Source organism: Triturus cristatus, chromosome 7 (assembly GCF_964204655.1).
Source record: "Triturus cristatus chromosome 7, aTriCri1.1, whole genome shotgun sequence".
NCBI classification, from domain to species: domain Eukaryota; kingdom Metazoa; phylum Chordata; class Amphibia; order Caudata; family Salamandridae; genus Triturus; species Triturus cristatus.
The window spans coordinates 713,855,318-713,880,571 of NC_140590.1; the positions used below are offsets into that span (position 1 = coordinate 713,855,318).

Genomic DNA, 25,254 nt, shown 5'->3' on the forward strand with positions numbered 1-25,254 from the left:
GTTGCTACCTGATTCAGTGTGCCTGTTCCCTGTGTAGTGCTCCTCTTATTCCAAATCTTCTGTGTACGTAACTCTCGGTGTAAAATTAGAAGGTGCACCCAATCCCTCCCCCACCATACTTGCCATCCCCAACCTAGTATAATCGAAGTATATCCCCCCTCCAAAAAACCTAAATACGCCTCTGTGGCGAAATAACTAACAACATTGACATCTGGTTTAATACACACGAGGCAGGTGTTGCCTGCAGTCTATCTTGTTTACTGCCAGTTAAGCCCACGTCTGAAAAAATATATTATGATTCCCTAGTTGGTCATACATAAGTCTCCACCCTCCGCCATACCATTAACCCTGACCCCATTGTCACACTTTTCCATGCATCTGTATTTCCCTCACACAATCGGGTGAGCCAATGTGGCTAGGAGAGTATCCAGCTAGCGTCTCCTTTTAGTATCCAGTCTAGAAGACTCAGCCTTGAGCCGCATTTGTTGATTGCTACTAATGTGATTCACCTCCGTTAGCCTTGGGGTGTCGTAGTCAGAGGAGGAGATGGAAGAAGACCAGGCCGTGGCCTCCACATTAGATCTCGAGCGTTAGCAGTGTCTATATTCTCCTTCTTAGTTTAGAGATTTCACACCCTAGTCATAACTTTCACCCCCCTTCTCGCGTGATGAGCAGCATGGCACTCACTGCCTGTACTTCCCAGTGCAGCTTGCAACGGGTCTCATTCTTCCTCTGGGTCCAGAGAAGCACCGTCCCGATCCCTTCGGGTTTTCAGGGATCCCCCACGATGGCTTTCACTTTCTTGTTTTTTCAAAAATTGCATTACTTGCTTGGTTTCATCGAAGACATGTGCCTTTTCATCAACTTGTATCCTCAGTTTCGCCAGGTATACCATGTTGTACTCTAGGTTGAGTTCCCTGAGCTGATGCTTCATCGGCAGGAACTGGTGGCACCCCTCCTGCACCTGCTGGGTGAAGTCTGGGTAAATGGATATGTCCATTCCCTCAAACCTCAATGTTTGCATCCTTCTGGCCTTCCGAAGTGCCGCATCCCTATCTCTACAGTTGAGTACTCTCACGATGATGGAGCGTGGGGGGGGCAACTGGTATTGATCTAGGGGCCAGGGATCTGAGCGCCCTTTCTATGGTGAAAATGTCCAAGAATGTATCTCTTCCCAGCAAAGTTACCAACGGTTCCATTTTCTGGATATTGGTGGATTCCCCAATTCCAACTATACGTAAATTATTTCTTCTAGCGCGCACCTCCAGATCCTCTGCCATAGTTTTCACACTGAGCAGTAGTTTATTCATTTTCGTGGCTGAGAGCTGTTTGGAATTCAAAACGTCCTCCGCATCCGAGACCCTTTTCTCAACTGTGTCTAGTCTTTCCGTATGTTTGTCCAGGCGTTCAGACATCTGAGCCATCCGAAAAGTGAGGGCTTCTATCTTCCCATCTATCTTGGTTAAGCTGCGCTGCATAGCTGAAAGTATTTGTTTTAAATCTGTATCAGTGGCAGAGTCTCCCATCTCAGAACCTGATTCCGAGGCGATTTTCTCTGTCTCTCTGCGTTGGGGTTTTTCGTGATTCGAATTGCAACTTGTATTTGGACTTGTCTGTCTTCCCCATGTTAAGGGAACGCAAGAGCAATTGGATCATAGAAAGGGTGTCCCACTCCCCCCGTCTGCAAGTGTCCACTTGCTACAGCACTAAGCTCCAAGCAGTGATGTTCCTGCACCCTAGCCGTCCGTACCGCCAATTCTATAAGGCCCCAGGTCGCAGTGCCAAGCAACAGGATGCGGCGTCCAGTCTAAAACCAACTCCACAGTCAGCAGGTGGTCAGCCAGCTCATCGCAGCACAGGTCCCGCAGTTATCACTCCACCGCGCGTGCTATCACCCCATGATCAATCCTCTGTGGCTCCAGGGGAAGCAAAGGAAGGCAGGTGGACCGGAGCAGTCAGTTCACTGAGGGGGTTCCCCTGGTTTTTCTCCTGTTTCAGTGTGGGAGCCATATGTTGTGTTTCGGACCTGTGGCCCCCCCGGGACACCAGTGGGTCCACCGTTCACCCGGGTCCTCCTGGGTGAGCTAGGGCTTAACAAGGCAGTCTGCTGCCCCCAGTAGAGACTTCTGCCGGCCCGCTTCGGAGAGCAAGCACGTCACGTGGCGCTCTTAGTCGTCGCTCTCCAGGCCCGGAGACGGGGTCGCATTCTCTGCTCTCCTGCTTGTTTTTTTGCTTCGGAATTCGTGGGAAATTGTCTCCTTAGGGAGTTTACACACCCAGGCTGGGGGCAGAGTAGAGGTACTAGCACTAGAAGAAGCAGGATTATTTAGGATGTATTAGTGGGCTCTCGGAGCTACGCTATGCCGTAGCCATCTTTGAGCCAGGCAAGCTACGCCACTCCTCAGGATGGATTGTTTTGTGACACTTTTACATTTACTCATGGACTCCATTGCTGGTGCACTCACAGTTAAGATGTAGTACATTGATGCTGGTTCCCCCTCTGTGGCTAATGGTATGTATCTAATGACAGTGCATTCTTGACATGACATTGTTAATGAAAATCAATAAAGTATGTTTAAAAAAAATGTATGTCTAATCACTGCAAATCTAATTAAAACACCAGCTACAAACTGATTCACAACTGTCAGGATTTCTGACACAAAAACAAAGCGGTTTGGATGTCTTCTGACCCGTTACTCTAAATCCTGGAAGATAGAGCAAAGGTGGTCCTAGAATAGAGCATATGCTTTTGCACCTCCTGTGAGTGCTGCACTCCTCTCCCAACAGCAGCAGGGTTCAAGTACTAACTTAGAAAGTGTCTGCCATTTATAACTATTGCCCCAGCTGAGAGTTGCTAACAACTCCTGAGCGAATGCCCGATCTAAGCATCTTGTCTTTTTGCTTTTAGCCTGGCACAGCAAGCATGCTACCCACATACGCTGAGCCACCTAAATGTTATGTTGAAGGTTTGGGAACACCTGGACTGCCCTCCATGTGTGGCACTGAACTCTCTGAAGGGGCTCTTTTTCTACCACCACCCCATATTAAAACAAGCAGTTGAGATCGTATCATTCGGAAGAAGCTCATTGGTGGGATTATTGTTAAGTTTGCAAGCTAATACAAAAGCTCAGGAGTACCAGCATCTTTGACAGTGGTACACGACTTGCAATGGATAGTGGCAGGCATCCTTGTGATGCTCAATTTGCTTTTAATAGGTTTGCTTCAAGGAGGTCTTAATTTTCTTGCTAGACTATGATACCTAAATATTAGGGGGTGTCTTGTGCCCAATTTAAATTGCCATTGGAGGTCAAGCAATTTGTTCCAATTGACTTTGAGATCAGACATGTCGTAAAAATCTTCAAATATACTAATTTTTGGAGGTAGGACAAAAAAGAAGCCTCTCAAGTATAGAAGAACATTGTTCAGGGAGATAATGTGTGATGTTCCATAAACTGTCACCCATTTATGTTTATTTTACCATCACACTCTAGAGGTTATGGTCTTTAAAGCCAATTGTTAAGTGCCTCACTGCCCCTGCCAACTATTGCAAATCTTTCTGTTTGTGAGAACTCTAGCTATTGGTTCTCTACACAGTAATTAGAGCCAACAAATTATCTTTGGGCCTATTTTCATAGCTCTTAGCATGTCCTAGAGACAGCTACAGTGTCAAAGACCTTTCTCAGCTTTCCTCTGATAAGCCATTGATTAAATGAAACCGCTTTCTCAGGTTAGGTGCTGTGCTGGTGTCTGGAACAAAAACGCTCTGGTCAGCAGCCTGATTTCTAATGATTTCGCCAATATCCCACAATCTGTATTCATCATTGATAAGAGACTATACAATGGCTTGTCCAGTAATTACCAGTCATGCCTAGGAAACACTACAGCCTCTGTACGCTGGGTGGGGGGGGAGAGCAGTGAACTTTCTGCAATGAGGAGTTAAATACATGCTGTAAATAAAACACAAGTAATTTTTCAAAAACAAAATAAGGTAGCCATCGCCTCCCAGGGTCTTCACACTAAGCATAAGCCTGTTTACTCAAAGTTACTGCCTAATTGGTCAGGATGTCCAAGTTATCCCATCTTTCTGGGGTTGGCACCGAAAGAGTGGCCTCCACCAACATAAAGCACGATCCACAGAGTGTGATGGAGTGTGTCTAGAGTACTCTATGTAGTAGTTTGCAAATATGTAATTGATGTCTCCCGGTGCATACCACACCTCAGCATTATCAAGCTTCAGGGTAATCGGTGCCTGTGTGCCAGTCTCTGCTCAAATCAGATTAGCAACTAGGCCACCTGACCTTATCCCAAGGAGTATATTAAGGAAAGTCCAGACACTTCTTATTTTCCAGGTGCGCTGCATGTTTTTCTTTGAGTTCCAGCGGTGCCATTGCCAAAGTACAGTCCAGAACCCTCCACTTCTCAAGGTCTGCTATGGGCCTTTTCCTGTGCTACCACTTCTATTGCTAAATAATGATGCCCTCACTTCGTAAGCAGTTTTTATGCACATATCCTTGACTTGTTTTGCATCCAATGCGCCCACTGAACCAGTGATTTCTGTAACTTAATTGACTATGGTGTCAGGAGTTTGGCCAGAAGAATGTCAGTTGTTGCATTCAGTGCCTAAAAGCATATCAATGCAATCCATTCACTTTCTAGTCTGTCTTTTACCATTTGATGTATCAACTGTGCTGATCTATCATTGTATTAGTGCAGCAGGAGGTGCGAGACCAGACTCTAGCATAGGAGGAATAAGTTGTGCTATAAATCTGACCTTTCCACTTTCTCGGAATTTTCTGCACCAACCCACCCACTAAATGCACCTCCTGCAGGAATGTGAAGCATGCATCTATGCTGGATGAAAGTATGGACCCTTAGCAGTATGCAGAGCCTACCATACACTGATCTTCCATGTGGTAAAACAATACTGGATCATCTCTGGTGGTATAAGGATGTTTACTCTTGGCATTGTGACATCTGAATAAAGGAAGAATAATATCCATGGGGACGTGGCCTTTGTTATTCTGGTTTCCCAATTTATGTATCCTGTTTTCGTGTGAACTGGACCATGTCCTTCAGGATCCGAAAACTACGAGATTCACGAAGCCGTGCCACCAAGGTCTAAGCACACTACACCCTTACATTACAATGCTTTGGTAAGATGTACCCAATATCCTCCCGAAACACTGAGAACATTAAATTATTAATAGAGATAAAATAGAAATAATATACATAAGTTATAGGTTGAAACACATATCTACGCCTAAAACAGTATTCAAGGTTACAGAGTGGGAAGCAGGAAGGGGACAACAATGGAAGAAGTAAAGGTTGTGGTAACTAGGGAATATCAACAATGAGTGCAGTTCATGTGCTTGATGCCGGGGAATCAGGTGGCAAGACTGCATTTAGATTTGCTGTTTTCTACCTCTCCATCTTAGCAGGCGGAGTGTCCAGTGCCCATGCGTAGGGCGCTGTCTAATGCTCAGTGCTGTCACACAATTTCAGGAAGCTTTGATCCGTGTCTAAATACAGGCAAGAGGAATCATTTCCTGTCATCCCTCTGTACAAGACGTGACATTACACGTTTCCCACCAAAACCATCTTTAAAAGAAGCCAGGCAAGAGGGCCTCATTTCTCATTATCCATCTGCATAGGAAGTGGCATCACTTCCTGCTTTCACCTTACTACAGTCTCTCCTAAGATTGTTCTACTGCTTTTCTGTCTTCAGCCAAGTGCAGACACATGCAAGGGCTTCACCTGTTTGAGTCTATCGAATATAGACTTCTAGCCACATATTCTTTACCTTAGAAGAGGCTTCTCCAATGGGTAGCTCTTGAGCTACTGGCAGGTCTCCAGCTACCTATACACAGCTCTCCTGTGTGCAGCCCAGCCTGGTAAATTACAAGCTTTTGCTTGGCTGAATTAATTTATGTAGAATGAAGTTGAGACTGTGTATTCAAGGCACAAATGTGTACATTTCCAGAACTCATACACTGACCTTGGGTGGAAAATGGTTCAATTTCCAAAATATATTTAAAGCTGACCTTTGACTGATAATAATAAGTCTGTCCAATGCCACATGATTTAACATAACCTTGGTGTCAGCGGCACTGGGTTATGTATTACCCATGTATAGGCATTTGAAATTGACAAAACATTTTTTATTTACTACTTGAAACCCTGCCTGATGCACTGAGGTCTATTAATCACAAATATGGTGACCATTTGTTTTCTCTTGTCTGGTGTGGGTGCAATTATAACACTAATATTAGTAGCGCGGGAAGAATTTCACTGAACCTAAGTAGCTCTTAATGCAGAAAAGATTGTAGGCCCCTGCCTTAAAATATTCTCTAGGCGTCCGACTGTATCCAGCTATTTTTCGTGAGCTGTACCCCTGCTTGCCGGTAAGTGGCTTCGTTTGGTTCTGCGTGGCACAGTTGGTATTGTCCGGTCTGGCTGGGACGTTCGCGGGGCTTCTATAGGCACCATCTAAGCACGCTGACGTCAGTTCTTTTCGTTCCGTGCCAGTTGGCGCAAATCCGGGAAGAGCTACCTCTTTGTTTCTTTTTGACTAAAGTTTTCTCGACATTTGGCTGGTCTTTTTTGAGGTCTTACCCCCTGGTGTTGCAAAAAATGCCATCAAAACAGGCTAGTTTCAAGCCTTGCGGCGTCTGACACTGACTGATGTCGGTGACGGACCCTCACCTTATTTGCCCATGGTACCTTGAAGACAATGACACGAAGGCCTGCCCAACTGTTGCCCCATGCATTTGAAGGTCTTGAGGGAGTGATCATTCAAGCTCCTGGCAGTTCGACACACGGAGCCATGATGCTCAAGGTCCCAGCCAAGAGCAACATCCTTTGAGCGATCATGGAGTCCGTGGTCGTCTCTCACTCCAAGTCGTTGAGCCGTTCGGGTAAGTCTAGGTCCACAAAAGAAGTCGTTGTCGAACTGTACTTTAACTTAACCTCTTCAATCAGCCGACGAGATGCGGGAGCATTCCTCGAGGGCTGGCTTCACAGTTGAGTCAACTCCTGTACAGGCTCCATGCCTCCTCACAATTCCTGGAGCCGGATCACCCCCGCTCAAATTCATGTGTCTTATGAGTCCAGGCACCTCATATTTGAGTGGCCCATTCCCTCTGGCAATCCTTTGGGCCCTGTGGGTTGAGGAGTGTCCCCTACTGGATCCACGCCAGCGGCTCCGGCGCTATCCCTATTCTCATTCCCAGCTCCAACACGGAGCCGGAGGGGCATCGTCCGACTCAAGTGCCGACTGGAGCCATGCTTTCGAGGTCGGAGCCTGACCCCCATTCCTAAGGGTTAGGACTTTGGGCATAATAGGAGGGGTCACTGGACTCTGAAGAATACCAGCCTTATGACTCCATGGACTGGTGTGAGGATCTTGGTGAAGCCAGCAGGTTGGACACTTCTCTGGATACTGGCATGCTTTCTCCCCCTACCATGGCTAATAAGGAAGGATCGTCGTTCGCAATGGTGGTGTGAAGGGCGCCTGTGGTCCTGGACCTTAGCTTGCCCTCTGAGGCAATCAAGACTAATATCTTGACAGAAGTGCTTCAGCCGGGTGTGTCCCCTTCTGAACCGCTTCTCCTATTTACTGAACTCCTTCTCCCATTTAATGAGGCATTTGCTGATGTCTTGCTTGGGACCTGGTCCAAGTCCAACACGGGGGGGCTCCTGTGAACAGGGCAAAATGTCCCACCGCCCCAATCCAGGGGACCCAAAATTCCTCACAAAACATCCTACCGCAGAGAGCATTTGTGGTCCAAGCCTCCACTTCACATGTGAACCCTGGCACATTCCCAACTGCCCGCCGGGTCAGGAATCCAAGAGGCTGGACAATTTAGGCAACAAAATGTTTTCTTCAACCAGCCTGGCATTGCGGTTTGTAAACACTTAATTTCTTTTGGGTCGGTATTCCCACACTTTGTAGGATACCGTTGCGCAGGTGCTGTCTATGGTCTGGGAGGAGGCCTGGGCTGTGGCCAACGGGAGGGATGCAGCTAAGTTCATCATTATATGAGGACTAGATGCCACTGATTTGCTAGGCAGAGAAGTTTCGCCGACAGTAGCCCTGTGATGCCACGCCTGGCTGATGACTAATGGCTTTTCTGAGGATGTCCAGTCCTCACTCATGGACATGCCCTTTGAGGGCTCCCATCTCTTCAAAGACCAGGTGGATTTGGCGCTGGAGCACTTGAAGGACAGCAAGACTACGACCAAGTCCTGGGGCCTTTCTATGGCCCCTCGTTACCCTCAATCCTCCTTTCACTCCTTGTGGCCACAGAAGGGGGATGCAATCATGTCCTTATCTGCCCAGCCACGGTGACTCGCAAGCTTTCCAGCCTCTGGAGCTGCAGCCTCAAAACCCTCCTAGTCTGCCCATTTATCATCATGGGCACCCAGTGGGGGGCAAGATTCACCATCACCTACCCCACTGGCGGTCATAGCATCGGACAGGTGGGGTTTTTAGACTGTCCGTAGGGGCTGCTCCCTCCCCTTCGAGTCTACCCCTCTATCCATGCCACCTTCTTAAGACAGGCCTACTTTCTTTTCCTAGCCAGGAAGTGACCGCTCTTTTGGCCAGAGAGAGTGCCAGAAGTAGGTTTTGGCTGCTATTCCTGCTACGTTTGGGTGCCCAAGAAGGATGGAGTCCTTCGTCCTATCCTCAACCTGCACACTCAATCCTTCCTCAAGAAGGAGAAATTCAAGATGCTCACTCTTTCTCAGGTCCTGTCTGCCCTCGATCCGGGAGACAGGATGGTAGCGTTGGGCTTGCAGGATGTATATTTCCACATTCCCGTCCTTCCTACCGGCGTTAACTGCGGTTCATGGTTGGCCACAATCACTTTTCGTTCGCTGTGCTCCATTTTCCCTTCACTAGTGTCCCTCGAGTGTTCTCCAAGGTGATGGCTGTGGTTGCAGCTCATCTGCAGATATCAGGGGTGCCAGTCTTCCCTTAACTCAATGAATGACTGTACTGAACGGCGGGGGTTCACTATCAACATGCCAAAGTCACACCGAACTCCCTCTCAGATGTTCCCTTTCATCTGAGCTGTTCTGGACACGGTGCAGTTTCGTGCCTATACTCCCGTACGGCGAGTCCAGGATATTTAGGCTATTATACTGATGTTTCAGCCTCTATCCTGGATTTTGGTGAGACTGACTCTGAGGCTGCTGGGTCTCATGGCCTCCTGAATCCTGTTTGTGAGACATGCCCATTGGCATATGGAGGCTGTACAGTGGGACCTTAAGTTCCAGTGGGCGCAGTATCAGGGGAATCCCTCCGACATTGTCCAGATCTCGGAGGGAACCGCAAGGGACCTGCAATGGTGGCTTACGAACGGCGATTGGGTCAGCGGCAGACTCCTCTCCCTTCCCCAGCGAGATCTGACGTAGTGACATATGTGTCACTCCTGGGATGGGGCGGCCATCTGGGAGACGTGGAAATTAAAGGACTATGGTCTTTGGTGGAATCCGGCTCCACATTGGAGCTCCGAGTTATCAGATTTCCATGATGGCCTTCCTACCATCCATCCAGGGAAGGCTAGTGCAAGTGTTCACGGACAACACCATCGCTATGTGGTTCTGCAAAAAGTAGGGCAGAGTGGGGTCATGGACCCTTTGTCAAGAGGTCCTGGACATGGCTGGAACAGCAGGACATATATCTGGTGGTTCAACATCTGGCAGGCTTTCTGGACATCAGAGCGGATGAACTCTGCCGTTGATGCCTCGGGGACCACAAATGGCGCCTCCATCCGGAGGTGGTGTAAGGTCTCTTTCAGCAGTGGGGAGAGTCTTGGTTAGATCTTTTCTCCACCGCCAAAAACGCGTAATGTCAGCAGTTCTGCGTGCGGGAGTTACAAGGCTGCTCCCGCTCAGAGATGCTTTACGTCTTGAGTGGAGCTCAGGCTTCCTGTACGCCTTTCCGCCCATACCACTCTTGCCCAGAGTTCTCCATAAGATGAGGAATGACCGGGCTCAAGACATCCTTGTGGCTCCGTCCTGGATGCAGAGAGTCTGCTCTCGCGAGCTGTTAAGCATGGCCATCGGTCCTCCGATCAGGCTACCCCTTCGAGAGGATCTTCTGTCACAGGATCTTCTGTCACAGCTGCAGGGGAGGGTTCTCCACCCGACCCTGTCAAAGCTCCGCCTTCTTGCATGGAGATTGAACGGTGGCAGTTGACAGCTTTCGAACTTCCTCCCGAAGTCTCTGACGTTAGCAGCCAGGCGCCCCTCCGCCAAGACTGTTTACACCTGCGATTGGGCAAAATATGTGACATGGTGTATAGAAGGACAAATTGATCCTCTTTCTGCTCCCCTTTTTCAGGTTCTCCTGTTCATCCCTTCCTCTGCCCAGCAGCTCTCTGCTCTGGTCATTCTGACGGGCTATCTCTCTTCTATTTCAGCTTTTCTGCGGTTGCCTGATCAGCCATCACTCTTCAAATCTCCTATTTTAAATAGGTTTCTGAAAGGTTTACATTTGTTTCCACTTTCTCCATTTATTATGCCCCAGTTGGGACCTCACTCTTGTCCTTATGTGCGCTCCCTTTGAGACCCTGCACAATTGTCCTCTCAGGCTGCTTACCATCTAGATGGCTTTCCTGGTGACATTAACATCTGCCCAGAGGATCAGTGAGCTTCAGGCCTTGTAATCCAAGCCTCCTTATCTGACTATCTAACCAGACAAACTTGTGCTTCATACGAGAGCTTCCTTTATCCCAAAAGTGGTCACCCCCTTTCACTTCAACCAGTCCATCACTCTGTCTACTTTTTACACTCCACATCCAAGCAAGAGAAGCGACTTCACCGTCTGGACCCAAAAAGAACGTTGTCTTACTACCATGACTAGTCAAAAGAGTTCCGAGTGGACGGCCAACTCTTCATGGGTATTTCGGAGCGAAGAAAGGTCGGGCCGTATAGAAGAAGACCATCTCCCAATGGATTGTGCTCTGTATTATAATCTGCTATGTGTTTGCTAGGAAACAACCCCCTGGGTGTTTGCATGCTCATTCCACCAGTGCTACGGCTGCAACCTCTGCATTAGGTAGGAGTTTCAGTCTTGGACATTTGCCAGGAAGCAGCGTGGGCTTTTTTGCACACGTTTACCAAAGACTACTGCCTGGACAGTCTGGTCCATAGGGATGAGCATTTTGCATGTTTGGTCCTGCTGGACTTCATTGTGCGAAATTGGTCTGCAGAAACATCTCCGGGAAGGTATTGCTTGGGTATCTATTTTAAGGTAAGGAATTTGCGTCTAGAAGTCTCTATCAGATGAACAAGTTACTTACCTTCAGTAACGCCTTATCTGGTAGAGACTCTATCTAGCCGCAGATTCCTTACCGACGCAACCATTTTCCCTGCTCTGTAAATGTATTTTATAGGGATAGGGCTTTCCCCTTTCAGGGCCCTTGTTTTCCACATCAGTGGTCAATGTGCTTCGATATTGACCAATATATTTGTCAGCTACAACTCTGCTAACCAGTGGATCCCGGTCAAAGATGAGAGGTTTGACGCCTCATTGCTGAGAGACAATCACTGGCTGGGCCTGTGATCAAAGTGCTGCGCAGGGAGACTTGGCCAAACTGGTGGCGCTGCCCCTGTATTTTGGGTGATCATGTTTGTAGCAAAAAACTTGGTAATGCTGACATGGGACTTTGCACCTGCAGGAATGCCATAACATGGCCTATTTGACCTAGCAGACTGGGTGCAGGAAAGAAGATCGGCAGGAATAGGAGCAGAGCCTCAACGGAGGGGGAGCATCGGCTACCCACCATTACAAGAACCATACAGAACTGAGGTATGGTTGCCAGAAGGTAGGAGATGGCCAACCCAACTTTCACAACACTGTTGCCACAGGACAGTCTGGTTGTCCGGCTATATGGAGCCTAATAAAAGGTGGAACTTATCTGTTCGTGGGGAGTGGATCTGCTTGTGCCCCCGACTCTCCGTCTGCTTTAGAATCTGAGAAACTTGCAAAGCCAAAAAGTGTAAAAAAGGAATAAAAAACGAGGAAGCGGGCCTTTTCCATCTCTGCACCCAGGACATGGAACAACATCTCTGTATCCAGCAGGGTCACCTCAAAGCTGCTCTAACTTTGGAAGGAGTTGAAGGCTCACCCTTTTTAAGAACATTATATCAAAATGGGAAACAGCCATTCCAACGCGTCTGTTTCCACACAGAGCCTTTACCACGCATGCACTGTTATACCACACATAGCTTTCACCACACATTTTCTTACAACGTATGTGGTTAGGGCATATGCTGGCAACTGTCGTAAAGGCGCCTGCGTAGTCAAGGCTATTAGAGGACTGAAGAGAACCTTCTGCTTCCTCTTGACGACCTGTGACGCAACTCATAACAGTTGCCGCGCCGTCGTCCTGTTAAGGTAAGGGTGATTGTTTTTTAGGTTGATTTTGGCCTTTAGATTGGGGGTGGTTTTGTTTTTTAAGTTAGTGGGGGCTAGGAAGAGGTCGCGCCGAGGTAGAGATTTAGGGTTCTGGGCAGGGGCCGTGGATTTTTAAAAACTGCTGTGGCCAGGAGGGGTCGTGCTGGGGTCTTGATTTAGGGTTTAGGGCAGGGGTCGGTTATTTTTTTTTTTTTAAAGAAGGGCCAGGGGCTGTGGTGGTCACCCTGGGGGCTATTTCTGGGGATTGGGGCACGGGTTGGCTAATTTTAAAAAGAGTGTGGGAACACCCGGGACCCGCTTGAGGACTGAGTTCAGTGGTCAGTGAAAAAGTTTATCACGCATAGGCCTTTAACATACATGCTTGATAACAAAAAATGTTGTAAAAGCCTGCATGGTAAAGGTTATAAGAGATAAAGGCATTTGCATTGTAACGCATGCGTGGTAAAGGCACACGTTGCAACAGAATGCGTTGTTCTCCCATACAATCCATCAAAATGTTCAGAACTCAACTACCTCTCCTATCACTCTTTGAGCTTATGCTTAACTTTGACCCTGCACAACACTCCCCTGCCTTTTGGCAAGGTTCACATTATGGGCATACCGTATACATACTTATATACATACAACACATTCTCTACCCTGCCCCTGACCGTCCCCACTCCCGAAAACATTCACAACTCTTCCAGTGCTGCTAGACTCCTCCTTCTGAGGAAGCTAGCAACCCAGTTAGATACCTCGATGAAGAGCGAAGCACCAGTTTGCATTTCCAATGCTAGATAAAAACGGCTTGCGGAGTAGGTCCAACCTTCACTGAAGAGCAGTGGAAATTTTGTTTCACCCATATGGACCTATCTACAAACTCAGACTGATTCACATAAATATCCTTCATAGAATATACTACACCCCTGAATCCCTACAAAGGTTAGACCTTAGAGACACTTTGATTTGTGCCAGATCTGGGATCCAAAAACACTGGGTTCCTTCACTTGGCATAGTAATGCCTGGTAGTGGCTGACTTTTGGCTTGAGGTAATACAAAGAATTACTGATATAACTCGGATCAGTGTACCAGCAAAACCAATTGTATTGCTATTGGGATACTGAAGACATTACAGCCAAAGTCAGGAAATGCATTGCACTATTACTGTTAGCGAAGGATCAGGTGGTAATCCGCTGGGGGCAAAGGTCCCCTACCTAGAACCAGAGACTAGTTGAGGCAATTACATGCTTACTGGGAAAAAATGTCTATTAAATCTCAGCCCAAAGATATTAATATTTGGTGCCACTTGTGAGCGCTGAAAAGACTTGGCTGGCATTTGTCAAGTGTTGTCATGGAGTGAGAAAGTAGGGGAAATTGGGTCTAGTTGTACCTTGGTTGGGTTGAGAGTCACCAACCCTGTGCCATTTTAACTTGCATTAGGGTTTGCTACTGTACTAGTGTCTTTTGATCAAGTGCACATGTGAAGTGAATACTCTAGAATTGCTGCTTCTTACTGTCTTGCACCTGACTATTGTTAATACACTGTATCAGAAAGTTGATTAAAAAAAATAATTTGTGTATGTGGTTATTGTATAGTGTAAATCTAGTCGAGAGGCACTGGAGCTGAATACAGGGTTGACCCTGGCTGTGTAGTTGAAAAGGCCTTTTGCCTTATTCTATTCTTTCTTGTGCTTCTTTATGTGATGCTGTGTCGGCTGCAGGTGTGTTGAGAGAGCCACTAGAGATGATGAATTTGTCAGCCAACTCTGCTGAGCTGCAGTTCATAATGGCTTTGGCGATGATGCAGCTGTCTTTAAAGGTGGAGCAGGCTAGCAAGCAGAGGCAGTTAGGATATATAAGGGTGAGGGTAATGCCTTATCTTAAAAATATTGAATTCAAAGATAAACGGAAATAATTTGGAGCATTTACTAATGTCAGTTATTAGTGCAAATGCAAGCATTTGCCATTTTGAGGAAGTTGATCACTGGAAACACATCACTCAGTCAACCATACGCCCTAAAGACTGATGAACAAGGTCTGTTTTCCTCCACATCGTCTTTTATTTTCAACCTGGTCAAACAATTGCCATATTCCTCAGTGAAGTGAAGTGAAGTGTGAAACTGACTGATGCTTTTGTTGCACTAGGTAATTTTTTTTGTCTCATGGAATGCAAACTGCCTTTTTTATATAATACCTCCGCTTTAAGAAAAATGTAAGTTGTAACAAATTAATGATGAGATAATGTGACTGACTGCTGAAACAAGATTCTGATGGATACTTATAACTGCAGATTCTTCAACTTTAAATATTCCCAAGGTGCCCGATGCAGAGGTTTTTGCAGTAGTGCTCCCACGCGCCGCTAGGCAGTGTTGTGCGGTTTCACATTGACTTTGTTCTGCCCCGAAAGTCTGGTGCAAGCTGCACATAAGCACCACCTTTTCATGCCGATGTCCGATCGGTTCTTTCCATACCATTTAAGACAGACACAGAGCTCTGCTACCCTTTTCATCGATTGACAAATCGTGTCAGAATGTCCCCACCAAAGACTACAGTGTTCAAACTGGTGGTTGGACACTGATGTTGGTGATAGACATGCAGGAGGTCTGCCTCTGGTGTTTGTACTCGGGTATGGAAAGAATATGCCCTCATGCACTTAAAGTGTTGCCCTAAATGGGACGGGTATAGGTCCTGTGCACACTGTCACTGGAACCAAGCTGTACCCAGCTGATGAGCCCATAACTAGGACGAGACCTGTCCTGGGTTGTTTGTAATCAGTTCAGGGAGGACCTGGCTTGGCAGTTCGAGCTGGACTGTGCCTATTGGCACAGGGTCAAGACTGATTTGCATATAGCTAGGTCCAAACTGAGGTGGCATGCAAAATGACGACAGATTGGCATCTCGACGGCAAAATCGAAGAAGTAAAAGTAGGATTCTACTCCATCCTGTCACTCTCTATCTAAAGAGAAGATGGGAAAGCATCAGGGTGGAAATCTATCTGACTCCTAAACCCCACTGATTCAACAACTGGTCCCACTGTGTAAGGAATTTTCCAGGCCATTGGCAATGCCACAGCAGGCAGAGACCTTTAAGAAGGCCATGTTGCGCATTTGTGGCACTCTCCCAGCTCCCTCTCGCGTGTCTTCGTGCCCCAAAAATCCGTAAGGGTCTCCATGCGGGTTACCATGGGCGTGTCTTTCTCCTTGGCGCTATCTGAGCCCCTCAAGCCCTCCTATAGTTGCACACTGACTCCGGTGCCAACTTCCACTCCAGCTTCAAGACCGGCACCGGTTCCTTTTTCAAGGCTGAACACTGCCAACTCCCATGTTCAAGCTCAGACTAAATCTGTTGCAACCTCACCCAATGTAATGTTATAACTACACTCGAGTGAAACCAGTTCCTATATGTTCTGACTCAGACAAAACACTTCCTCTCCCACGGAGCCTTTCTCAGAGTCTCCATCATCCTTTTGTTTGGATTCTGACCAGAGTTTGCCACCACCTGACTGATGATGGAGATTAAGCCTGGGTGGAGGTTTCAATTCTGCTGGCGTAATCGGAGGAATTGTGGTAATTCTGCATTACTCTTGCGTTAAAAAGAGGTTTCTTCAATGAAGAGGATGCAGGAAATGATGGTTCAAAGGTAGAAGTTTATTTGTAAGTTGTACAGGTAGAACAGCTCAGCCACCCAACCGCCTCTGGCCAAGTTCTCCAGTAATCTAACACTAAGGTTCCACAAATGACTCAGGGCATCTTAACAGTTCTAGAACACATACATGTAAAACACAGCAAGATTGAATGAAATCACATTACAACATCTTGTAACACAGAATTATTGATTAATTAAAATTACGCCGCTCCACCGGCAGAATTCCATTATACAGCGGTTTCTAAAGTTTAGAATCCACTGCATATAACACTCTCTGATCGCCCTTGCATACTCTGCAGTGATTAAAAGTTGTACGCACTGCAGTGTATGCAAGGGGCAGGAGCCTAGTGATATTCAGTGGTTTCTTAAGTTTACAAACCACTGCACACCAAAGTACCCTTATGTACTCTGCAGTGCATACTGTATGTAAGGGTGCCGTCTGATTTGCAGTGGTTTCTAAATGGGGATGAGTTACACATAACGATGACAACAGTGTAGACATAGATTTTCAGGAGGCCAGTGAGTTTGATACGTCCCCTGGTTTCTTCTCTTGGTCTTCCAACAGAGGAGAGTACTTCATTAGTCGAAGTGATTAGATCTGCAGTTGAAGTCCTAGACCTACAGCTGCCTTCTGTTGAAGTTGAAACAATTGTCCTCACTGAAGGTTTACACTCTGGACCAGACTCATCTGAGCCTTTACTTAATTTTAGTGAAGCCCTCTGACACCCTTATGAGCACAATGGCTAAGCTTTGCTCTTGCCCAACACTGAACAAGCAAGTGGCCATGCTGCTCCTGAGAGTTTGGTGGTCCAGGCCTCTACTAGCAAAGTGAATCTTTATTCCCACAACTCCTCCAGACAAAGATGTGAAAAAGATTGAAGCATTCAGGAAGCATTTTGTTTGTTGGCCAGTTTGTCATTGAGTTGGTCAATGCAGTCTGCCTGTCAGGCGGTTATGTACATGTTTTCTGTGACCTGGGCATCAAGATCTTGCCATCGGTCCAAGAGTAGTTTCGGGCCTTTTTGGCTCAGTCCATTCAGGATGGCTAGGATGCCACCAATTATGTGATTAGGGCTGGCCATGATTCTACAGATTGCCTGTGGTGAGCAATGAGCAAGAGGAACAAAAGATGGACGGAATGCTGAACAATGCAAACATTCACCCCAGACACAAAGATTTGGGTTTAATCCATCGTTCTTTTGCTCACCACGCCACCTCAGTTTGGACCCAGCCATATGCAAATCAGTCTTGACCCTGTTCTTCATGGGAACAGTCCAGCCCGAACTGCCAAGCCAGGTCCTACCTGGACCGGAAACAAGCATCCTGGGTCCGGTTTCGGGGCATCACCCCTCATCAGCCAGGCTAGCTTGAATCCAGTGATGCAGTGAGCACGAGACCCACATCTGGGCATTCCCTTCCCACTTAGAGCGACAAAAACAAGAGGAACAAATGATGGACGTAATGCTGAACAATACAAACATTCACTCCCACTCAAAACGTTCTGAGTGTAATCCATTGTCCTTTTGCTCATCACGACTCCCCAGCAATGGGCACCTATTTGGTTAGAAGGCTGACTTTGCCCTTGAACACTTTAAGGAAAGCAGGGCCAATTTGTGTTCTTTGGGCCTTTCCACCCCTGTTCGTCATTTTCCCCATCAATTTTTCTCCTTCTGAGGTTACTCCAGAGAGCTGGCCCATAGACATCGTCAGTTTTGCTCCCCCGCAGCAGTCTCCCCAGTCCTTTTGCCGCTTGGGACCCGTATCATGCAGAAATTGTGCAGGTCTTCAGGGGCAACACTCTTCTTAGTCCCCTGCCTCTGTGGCAGCTGCCTCCAAACTGCTTTAGTTTGCCCATATCAGCCCACAGGCACCATGTGGGAGGGATAATCGGACAGCTTCTGCCAGGGTGGCAGACCCTCACATCCGGTAGATGGGTGCTTGAGGCTGTCCAACATGTCCTACATTTTTCCATCCTCATACATCAAGGCGGGTTTCAAGAGGTGCAGGCCTTTCTGGCAAAAGGGGTCATCAAGATAGTACCGGCCTTGGAAGTGTGAATGAGATCTTACTCCAGCTCTTTCCTCGTGCGGAATAAGGATGGAGGCCTACGTTTTATTTGAGATCTTTGACCTCTAAATGCCTTCCTGTGAAAGGACAAATTCCAAATGCCCACACTGACCCAAGTTCTGTCTGCCCAGGATCTGGAGGAGTGGATGGTTGCCTTGGGCCTGCAGGACGCATACTTTCATGTGCCCCTTCTGTAGTCCCATTGACGTTACCTGTGGTTCAAGATAGGCCAGGAGCATTTTCAGTTTTATGTGCTCCACTTCAGTCTTAACAGTTCCCCTTCGATGTTCACAAAATTTATGGGGTGGTCGCCGCCTTTCTTCACCGATTAGGGATACCAGATTTCCCTTACCTTTTATGAATGGTTTTTAAAGGTGTGCTCCCCACAGTCTGCCGTAGACCACCTCCAGTAGACTGCAAATCTTTTGACATCTTTGGGGTTCTCAATCAACGAGCCAACGTCACGCCAGAGGTCTTCGCAGAATCTTATTTTTTATCAGAGCTCTTCTGGACACGGTGCAGTTCCAGATCTTTCCTCCCTCTCATGTCCAGAACATTCAGGATATGATCTCAATGTTTCATCTTCAGTCCTGGATCTTGGTGAGAGCAGATGTGAGGCTTCTTGGCCTTCTGGCTTTATGCATCCTGCATGTCCATTATACCAGCTGGCATATGTGGACTCTGCAGAGGCATCTGAAGTCTCACAGGGCCCAGCATCAAGGAGACCTGTCAGAATCATCCAGGTTTCAGGGGAGACTCCATGAAATCTGAAGTGGTGGTGCTTGACTACAACCTGACTAGCAGCAAACACCTCTCCCTTCCCCACCAAGAGCTCAGGGTGGTGACAGATGTGTTCCTGCTGGGCTGGGAGGTCATCAGGAAGAGGTGGAGATTTGTGGTTTCCAACGGAAACCCAGCTCCACATAAATCTGTTGGAGCTGCAGCTAGCCACCTGGAGTTGAAGGTCTTCCAGCCATCTATCAAGAGAAGGCCTGTGCAGGTTCTTACTCCACTGCCCAGCAGTATTGCAAAAAGTAGGGTGGAGTGGAGCCCTAGGTCTTATGCCAGGAAACGCTTCACTTATGAAGTTGGTTAGAGTGTCAGGGCATCTCCCTGATCGTGAACCACCTGGTGGGATCTTTAAACACCAGGGCTGATGTGTTCAGCTGGCATCACATGGCAGATCACGGATGGCGGTTGCATCTCGAAATGGCACATGCCATATTCCAACAGTGGAGGGAGCCCTGGCTGGGTTGGTTTGCAACCGTTATGAACCTGCAATTTCAAAACTTCTGCGCATTGGACTTTCCAAGAATTCTCTGTGTAGGAGATTTGTTCAGATTAGAGTAGAGCATGAGACTCCCGAACGCCTTTCCACCCCTGCCTCTCCTCCCCTTGGTTCTAAAGATCAGGAATCATCCTATTGGCTCAGGATTGAGTCAAGAGAGAGTGTGATACCAAAAACTTAAGGTATGAGCATCTATCCACCCACTTCGATAGGGTCTTCTGTCACAGCAGCAGGGCAGGTTGCTGTACCCAAACTCCACAATCTGTACCTCCTTACATGGAGATCAAGTGGGGGCAGTTGATTGCGTTCAGTCGGTCATCTGAGGCTGAGGATGTCATCCTCACCGGCCATGGACTACTTTACAAAATCTGCTTACTCAGTGCTGTGGGACAAATTTGTGGCGGGCTGATGTGGCCTTCCCAACACAGACCCCTTACAAGCCAAACTGTTGGATGTTTTGTTGTTTATCTTTGTACAAGCAAGATCTCACAGTGGGAACCAATTGCAGGTTATTTATCGTCCTTTCAGCATTTTTGTGTTGGGTGCACTAGCCGTCTTTGTTTAATTCGCCTCTCATGATGTAGTTTATTAAAGGTTTGACACATTTTCCTTCCCTAAACTGTTTGGAATGCCAAGTGGGATGCTAAGTCCCTCAAGTGTACCCCGTTCGAGCCAATGCACAGCTGCTTGTTGCTCTTTCTGACTTTCAAAACCATTTTCCTCATTGCGATCGCTTCAGCTTTCTGCATGAGTGAGCTTCAGGGTCTCTCTCTGCAGCCGTCCTACACCACCCTTTTTCCAGACAAACAGTTGCTAAGCACCAGGCGGCCCTTTTTTTACCTATAGTCATGCCTTCTATTCAATCCATCACGGTCCAAATGTTCTTTGCACTGCCTCACCCCTCGTAAGAGGAGAGACTCAATCGACAGGCCGAAAGAGCCTTTAGATTTTACATCCATTGCATAAAAGATCATTGGGTGAAGGATCAGCTTTGTGTGTGGTTCTCTTGGGAAAGAAGAGTAGGGCAGTGTAAAAAAGGACTTTGTAATGGTGGTTAGTCCTCTGCATTAAGATCTGCTAAGCAAAGGCCAAGAAGTATCCTCTGGGAGGACTAAGGGCTCATTACACCAGGGCTCAGGCGTGCATGGGCACGCGGAGTACCTGTTCTTTACATCTGCCAAGCCACTGGGCGTCTGTACACACGTTCATTAAGCACTTCTTCCTTGACAGCCAGGTTCGCCTGGGAGGGCATTTCGCCTATTCGGTCCTGCAGGACTTTTTGGTCTGAGCTCCCTCTACAGACCCTCCACTTTTGGGAAAGGTACTGCTTTGGGATCTGCTCTAAAGATGAGGAATCAGCAGCTAGAATTATCCATCAGAAGATCAAGTTACTTACTTTCAGTAATGCTCTTTCTGGTGGTTACTGTATCTAAAAAGATTCCTCACTGACCTGCCATCTCCCTGTTCTGTGGAGTGGTCTGTTTTTACCATCTAAAAAAGGTCCAAAATTAGAAATCTGCACACTCGTACCGCCCATTGGTTTGTGCTCTACATCCGAGAGCACAGAAAGAGTTCAGTAAGAAACTGACATCGGCCCACGGGGTTGGCGCCCATATGTGCCTTTGCTCTGTCTCTTCAGGGGCGTGACAAAGTTAACACTGATTTGCAAAGAGACACTTAGCAGTGCATATGAGTACTGCTGTGAAAACTACCGGATCCAGTCTGGCGCTTGGTGAATATTCTAAAGGTGAGGAATCTTCAGTTAGCCAGAGCATCGACTGGCAAGAGAGTTACCGAAGGTAAGTAAGTTGTTTATCTGACTGCAAAATATATATGTAAGTGCCTTTCTTTTCTTTGGGTTCTCCATATTTAATTCCTGCATGTTTCACTGTCAACTTCACTGTCAGCTTCTCTCATAATTGTGACCCACACTCCTTGTCCTATAACTCTGCCTCTCTCCAGTGTTCATGTTCATCTTAAGTAACAGTGGTATTCTCTCCTCTTCTTGTGTCTCTGATAATCCTGATCAATGACTGTGTTTTGAGACGTTGTTGTACCTCTACTTTTCTAATTTACTTCTCATTTATGTTTTTATCAGATGTTAAGGCAGTTTGAAGCTCTAAGCAGGAGTAAGGCTCCTGCAAACAATCTGGGTGTGGAGCATGTAATCCCTCTGCAACATGGAACAGACTTGCTGGCTGACTCCACACCTTTCCCTAAAACAGAGACAGTCCTTACACCCTTCGGCATGTCTCAGGTCTCGTCAGGGTCATCAGAACAAATTCGAATGTCGCAGTGCCCTCCTTTCCCTTCTCCAGTCCTTTCGTACACAGGGGACCGATGCACAGAAGAAGAGATAGGACATGGACCATTTGAAGGTACTAAAACGAAGCAGCCTAATCTGGCACATCTGAGGCCTCCCATGGATACACAGCTGCAGCCCGCTCCAGTGCAAGCCGAGGAACTAGCAAACCAAGGGATTTTATGTTCAAAGGTTCAACCGAAAGGTGACGTGCAATCAGAAACTCTGTCTATGTCGAGCGTCAGTTCTGCACCAGCTTCTCAGCCGTCTCTTTTTGCCGGCATGGACATCATTCCTTCATCATCCACCATCTTTCATGACAAGGACATAATGTCTACATGTAATGCCTCAGAGACCACATCTACAACACCCACAGCAGTGCAAATTGCAACAGACACGTCTAGCAACAGAATCCCAGAGCCAAAAGGGCCTTCTGCATTCTCCTTTTTAAATATTTAACTGGATACTGCTAAACGTCCATTTGAAAGTACTGAGCTTTTCCTTGAACTGGCCAAAATCAGCAAAGCCACTCTGCAAATGCAACCTTGCAAGATATAACGGGTTTAGACATTTTGCTCCTAAAACCTCTCTATATTGCTCAAGCGAGTATACATACCTACTTGTTCATTTGTTTTGTCCTTGTTTAGTCCTTTGCCTACCTTGGAATGGTGTTTACGTAGAATCGCTGCTTTGATTCTTTGAAGGCGGCTGGCTACACCTATGCCTAGTATGCTTCCGAGCCACTGGACCCATTTGTGTAACCAACCTTCGTGTTTATGCCCGAAGGAGATCTGGGTATTGTAAGGAAGCGGCAATAGACTGCACCCGAAGAGGTCGCGATGTGCATTACTTTATAAGTCTTCCTGTTGTTTTATGTTCTGTCCCAACAGAGCTCCAGTTAAGGAGATTACCAGGCAGTTTTACGCACAGTACTGTACTGATGGAGCGAGTAATGGGTAAAACAAGGCAAGGAGTAACGATAAGGACAAAACAAAACTCAACAGCATTACTTCTTGACGGATACCTGGGAGTCTGACTCCTGCTTCCACCCTCACATTCTGTGTTTGATGGCGGTACAAGCCATGTATATCACAAGGAGGCTCCCTGCTATTGGTACTAAAAAGGGCCCTTCCGGTAGAAATGCATACTTTCTCTTACGTGACTTATTTGAGGTCATTTCACACATCATACTCATGCTAAATCGTTGATCGATAATTCAGAAGATTCCCCAGTAGGCAATGTCTCTAAAGGGCAAACAGAGCTAGGAAGGGCTTAAACATGTATTAGACATATGCTTGCCATGATTCTGACCCTGCCTAAGGCCTTTCAGGCTTCTAAAAGCACAGTCCAGTTTGAGAATAGAATCACTTCCATTAAAGAAGTTCCTTCTTTCTACTCTCATCTAGGGGTCAAAAGCCCTAGCTGGTCTGGATATGTCCGAACTTGCTCACGCTGCAATGCTTAAAAAATGTAAGCTGCAAAATAGCTTGGTGAGTTAAGTACAGAGTACAGTACAGAGCTGGGTGTGCGTGTTGGTGTTTGCATCCACGTGTGGGTGTGAGTAACCTGCAGCTGCAAATGTCAAGTGCGCCTGGGTTGATCCTGTTTTGTACCTACAAGCGATGTATCAATTAATTGTTTGGTTATAACACTTTTAAGTGCCAATAGGAGTTTGGTTTGTTGCGCACACTACATAAACGGTCAGTATTCTCTAATTTATTAGTCCTATTAATATGCAGGATTGATCCTGCATTGGGGTAATGTCAACATGTTGGGCTGAAGTTTACTTGAAAGCAGTCTTGGAATAAAAAAAATGAAATGATCAATTATTTACAAAACAGTTTTTCGACCAAACTGTTTAATTTTAACGTGTCCCTCCATCCACATCTTTGGTACACACTAACTAGCAATAACCACGGCGTCTGATGTGTCTTTATTACAGATTTATTTGCACTCATGGGAAGTCTGTGAATCCACAAACATGCCCTTCATGGGAGAGGACTATATATATTAGTAGCGCTGCTGTACTTTTAACGGGGCAGTACTGCCACTTTCCAGTAGGAGAGGTAAACATTTTATGAGACTGGACTGATCGTCTCAACCTGGTGGATATGTTTTTAATAGTATGGTAGCAGCACTACCCAGGACACATCTAGAACTTTTCAACCTATTTATTATGATTTTAATGGGAGAGTTATCTTGATTATTATAAGTTGTATCATTAATTTATTATATTTCTCCCCATAGATTTATTTGAATAAAAACATATCCATAAAAGAGCAGACTCATAGAATATTTGAAGCATACAAATCATGATATGTTAGAAAATAGTATGCATCAAAATTCAATAGAGTACAAAGATGTTAAGTTGCAGTTATACAGTATTCAGTGATTTACGGGCTCGAACAGCAGTTTTCAATAAGGTCCCCACACAAATTATTAGCTCATCGTCTCCCAATTTGAGGAGGGTCCTATATGCTTCTCTATAATCAACATAAAAACGCTTCTTAAAAAAAGGAAGTAAAACAATTTTGTATATTGTGTATAATACTTACAAAAGAAAAAAAATGTAAAAGTTTGGCCTGAGCGGCCATTGCATGGACAAGGAACAAAATCAAGAAAGCCCAAGCGGGTCAGTATTATCATTGAAAGCCCAAGGGGGGTCAGTATTATCCCTTATTATTTGTTGTCATCCGTTTTACTGCCCTCCGAGTGTGCTCGTTCAGCCTTCCGTCGTCCCAGAAAGTACATAATACTGACGCGATTGGGAGAGAAAATCTAACGAAGACAAGGAACTATTTGGGGAAACGGGGACAGAATTACAACAGGCTAAAAGATAACACTAACCATACCGCAGAAACAGCCCTGGGGAAGTCGCAGCCACCTGCCATGGGGGACAAAACAAGTGTTGGCTAAAAAGAGGCAAAAAAAGAACAACATATGAGAATAAACCTAACAAATACAAAGAAAGACATGAATTCTTGACATCTGTTATTCATGTAATACATGTTGACATTAGTGTGTGCTGAGGAAACCAATTTTTTATATCGTTTATATCCAGAATGTTAAACTGTTTATTTTTAGATAACCAATCCACACATTTGTTGCGTAACTCTCCCCCAAGATTTGCTCTGCTGTGCCTTAAGTGGTGGCACTCCTGCCAACACCAGGACATATGGGCAAGCAGCTAGGGGCAGACTCAACACATCCATATTAAACTAGTCCAGTTTGTGGGATAATGGATAACACCATTTCTCTTTCTGGAAGATTCTGGGAAGTGATTAGATATGGAGTTAGGCTTGGCTTTTGAGTGGGGGAGAGCTGAGGGGCCATCCCCAACTAGGGTATTTGAGCGATCATCACTTCATAAGCTTAGAAGATACTGCTGTATCTTAGGGCTGCCGGTCAATCAGTTGTGAACCTCCATTAGAGGAAGATACAGTTGGAAAACCATCTGCCAAGCACTGACCCCCCCCCCACATATATTAGACTATTTGGGGCCAAAAGACTTGTCAAATGATTGCCCCTCCCACCATGACATCTTTA

The 25,254-nt window shown here is 46.4% G+C and overlaps 1 protein-coding gene across 3 annotated transcripts in view; it reads left to right on the forward strand.

Moving 5' to 3' along the window:
* TEPSIN (TEPSIN adaptor related protein complex 4 accessory protein) overlaps positions 1-24,678 on the forward strand; it is a 241,623-nt gene extending 216,945 nt beyond the window's left edge. For all 3 annotated transcript variants that reach the window (XM_085617396.1, XM_085617395.1, XM_085617398.1), the window contains one exon: positions 21,505-24,678. In XM_085617396.1, the coding sequence (XP_085473522.1) occupies positions 21,505-22,167 (663 nt within the window). In that variant the 3' untranslated portion in view covers positions 22,168-24,678. The remainder of the gene's footprint in view (positions 1-21,504) is intronic.
* The last annotated feature ends 576 nt before the right edge of the window (positions 24,679-25,254 follow it).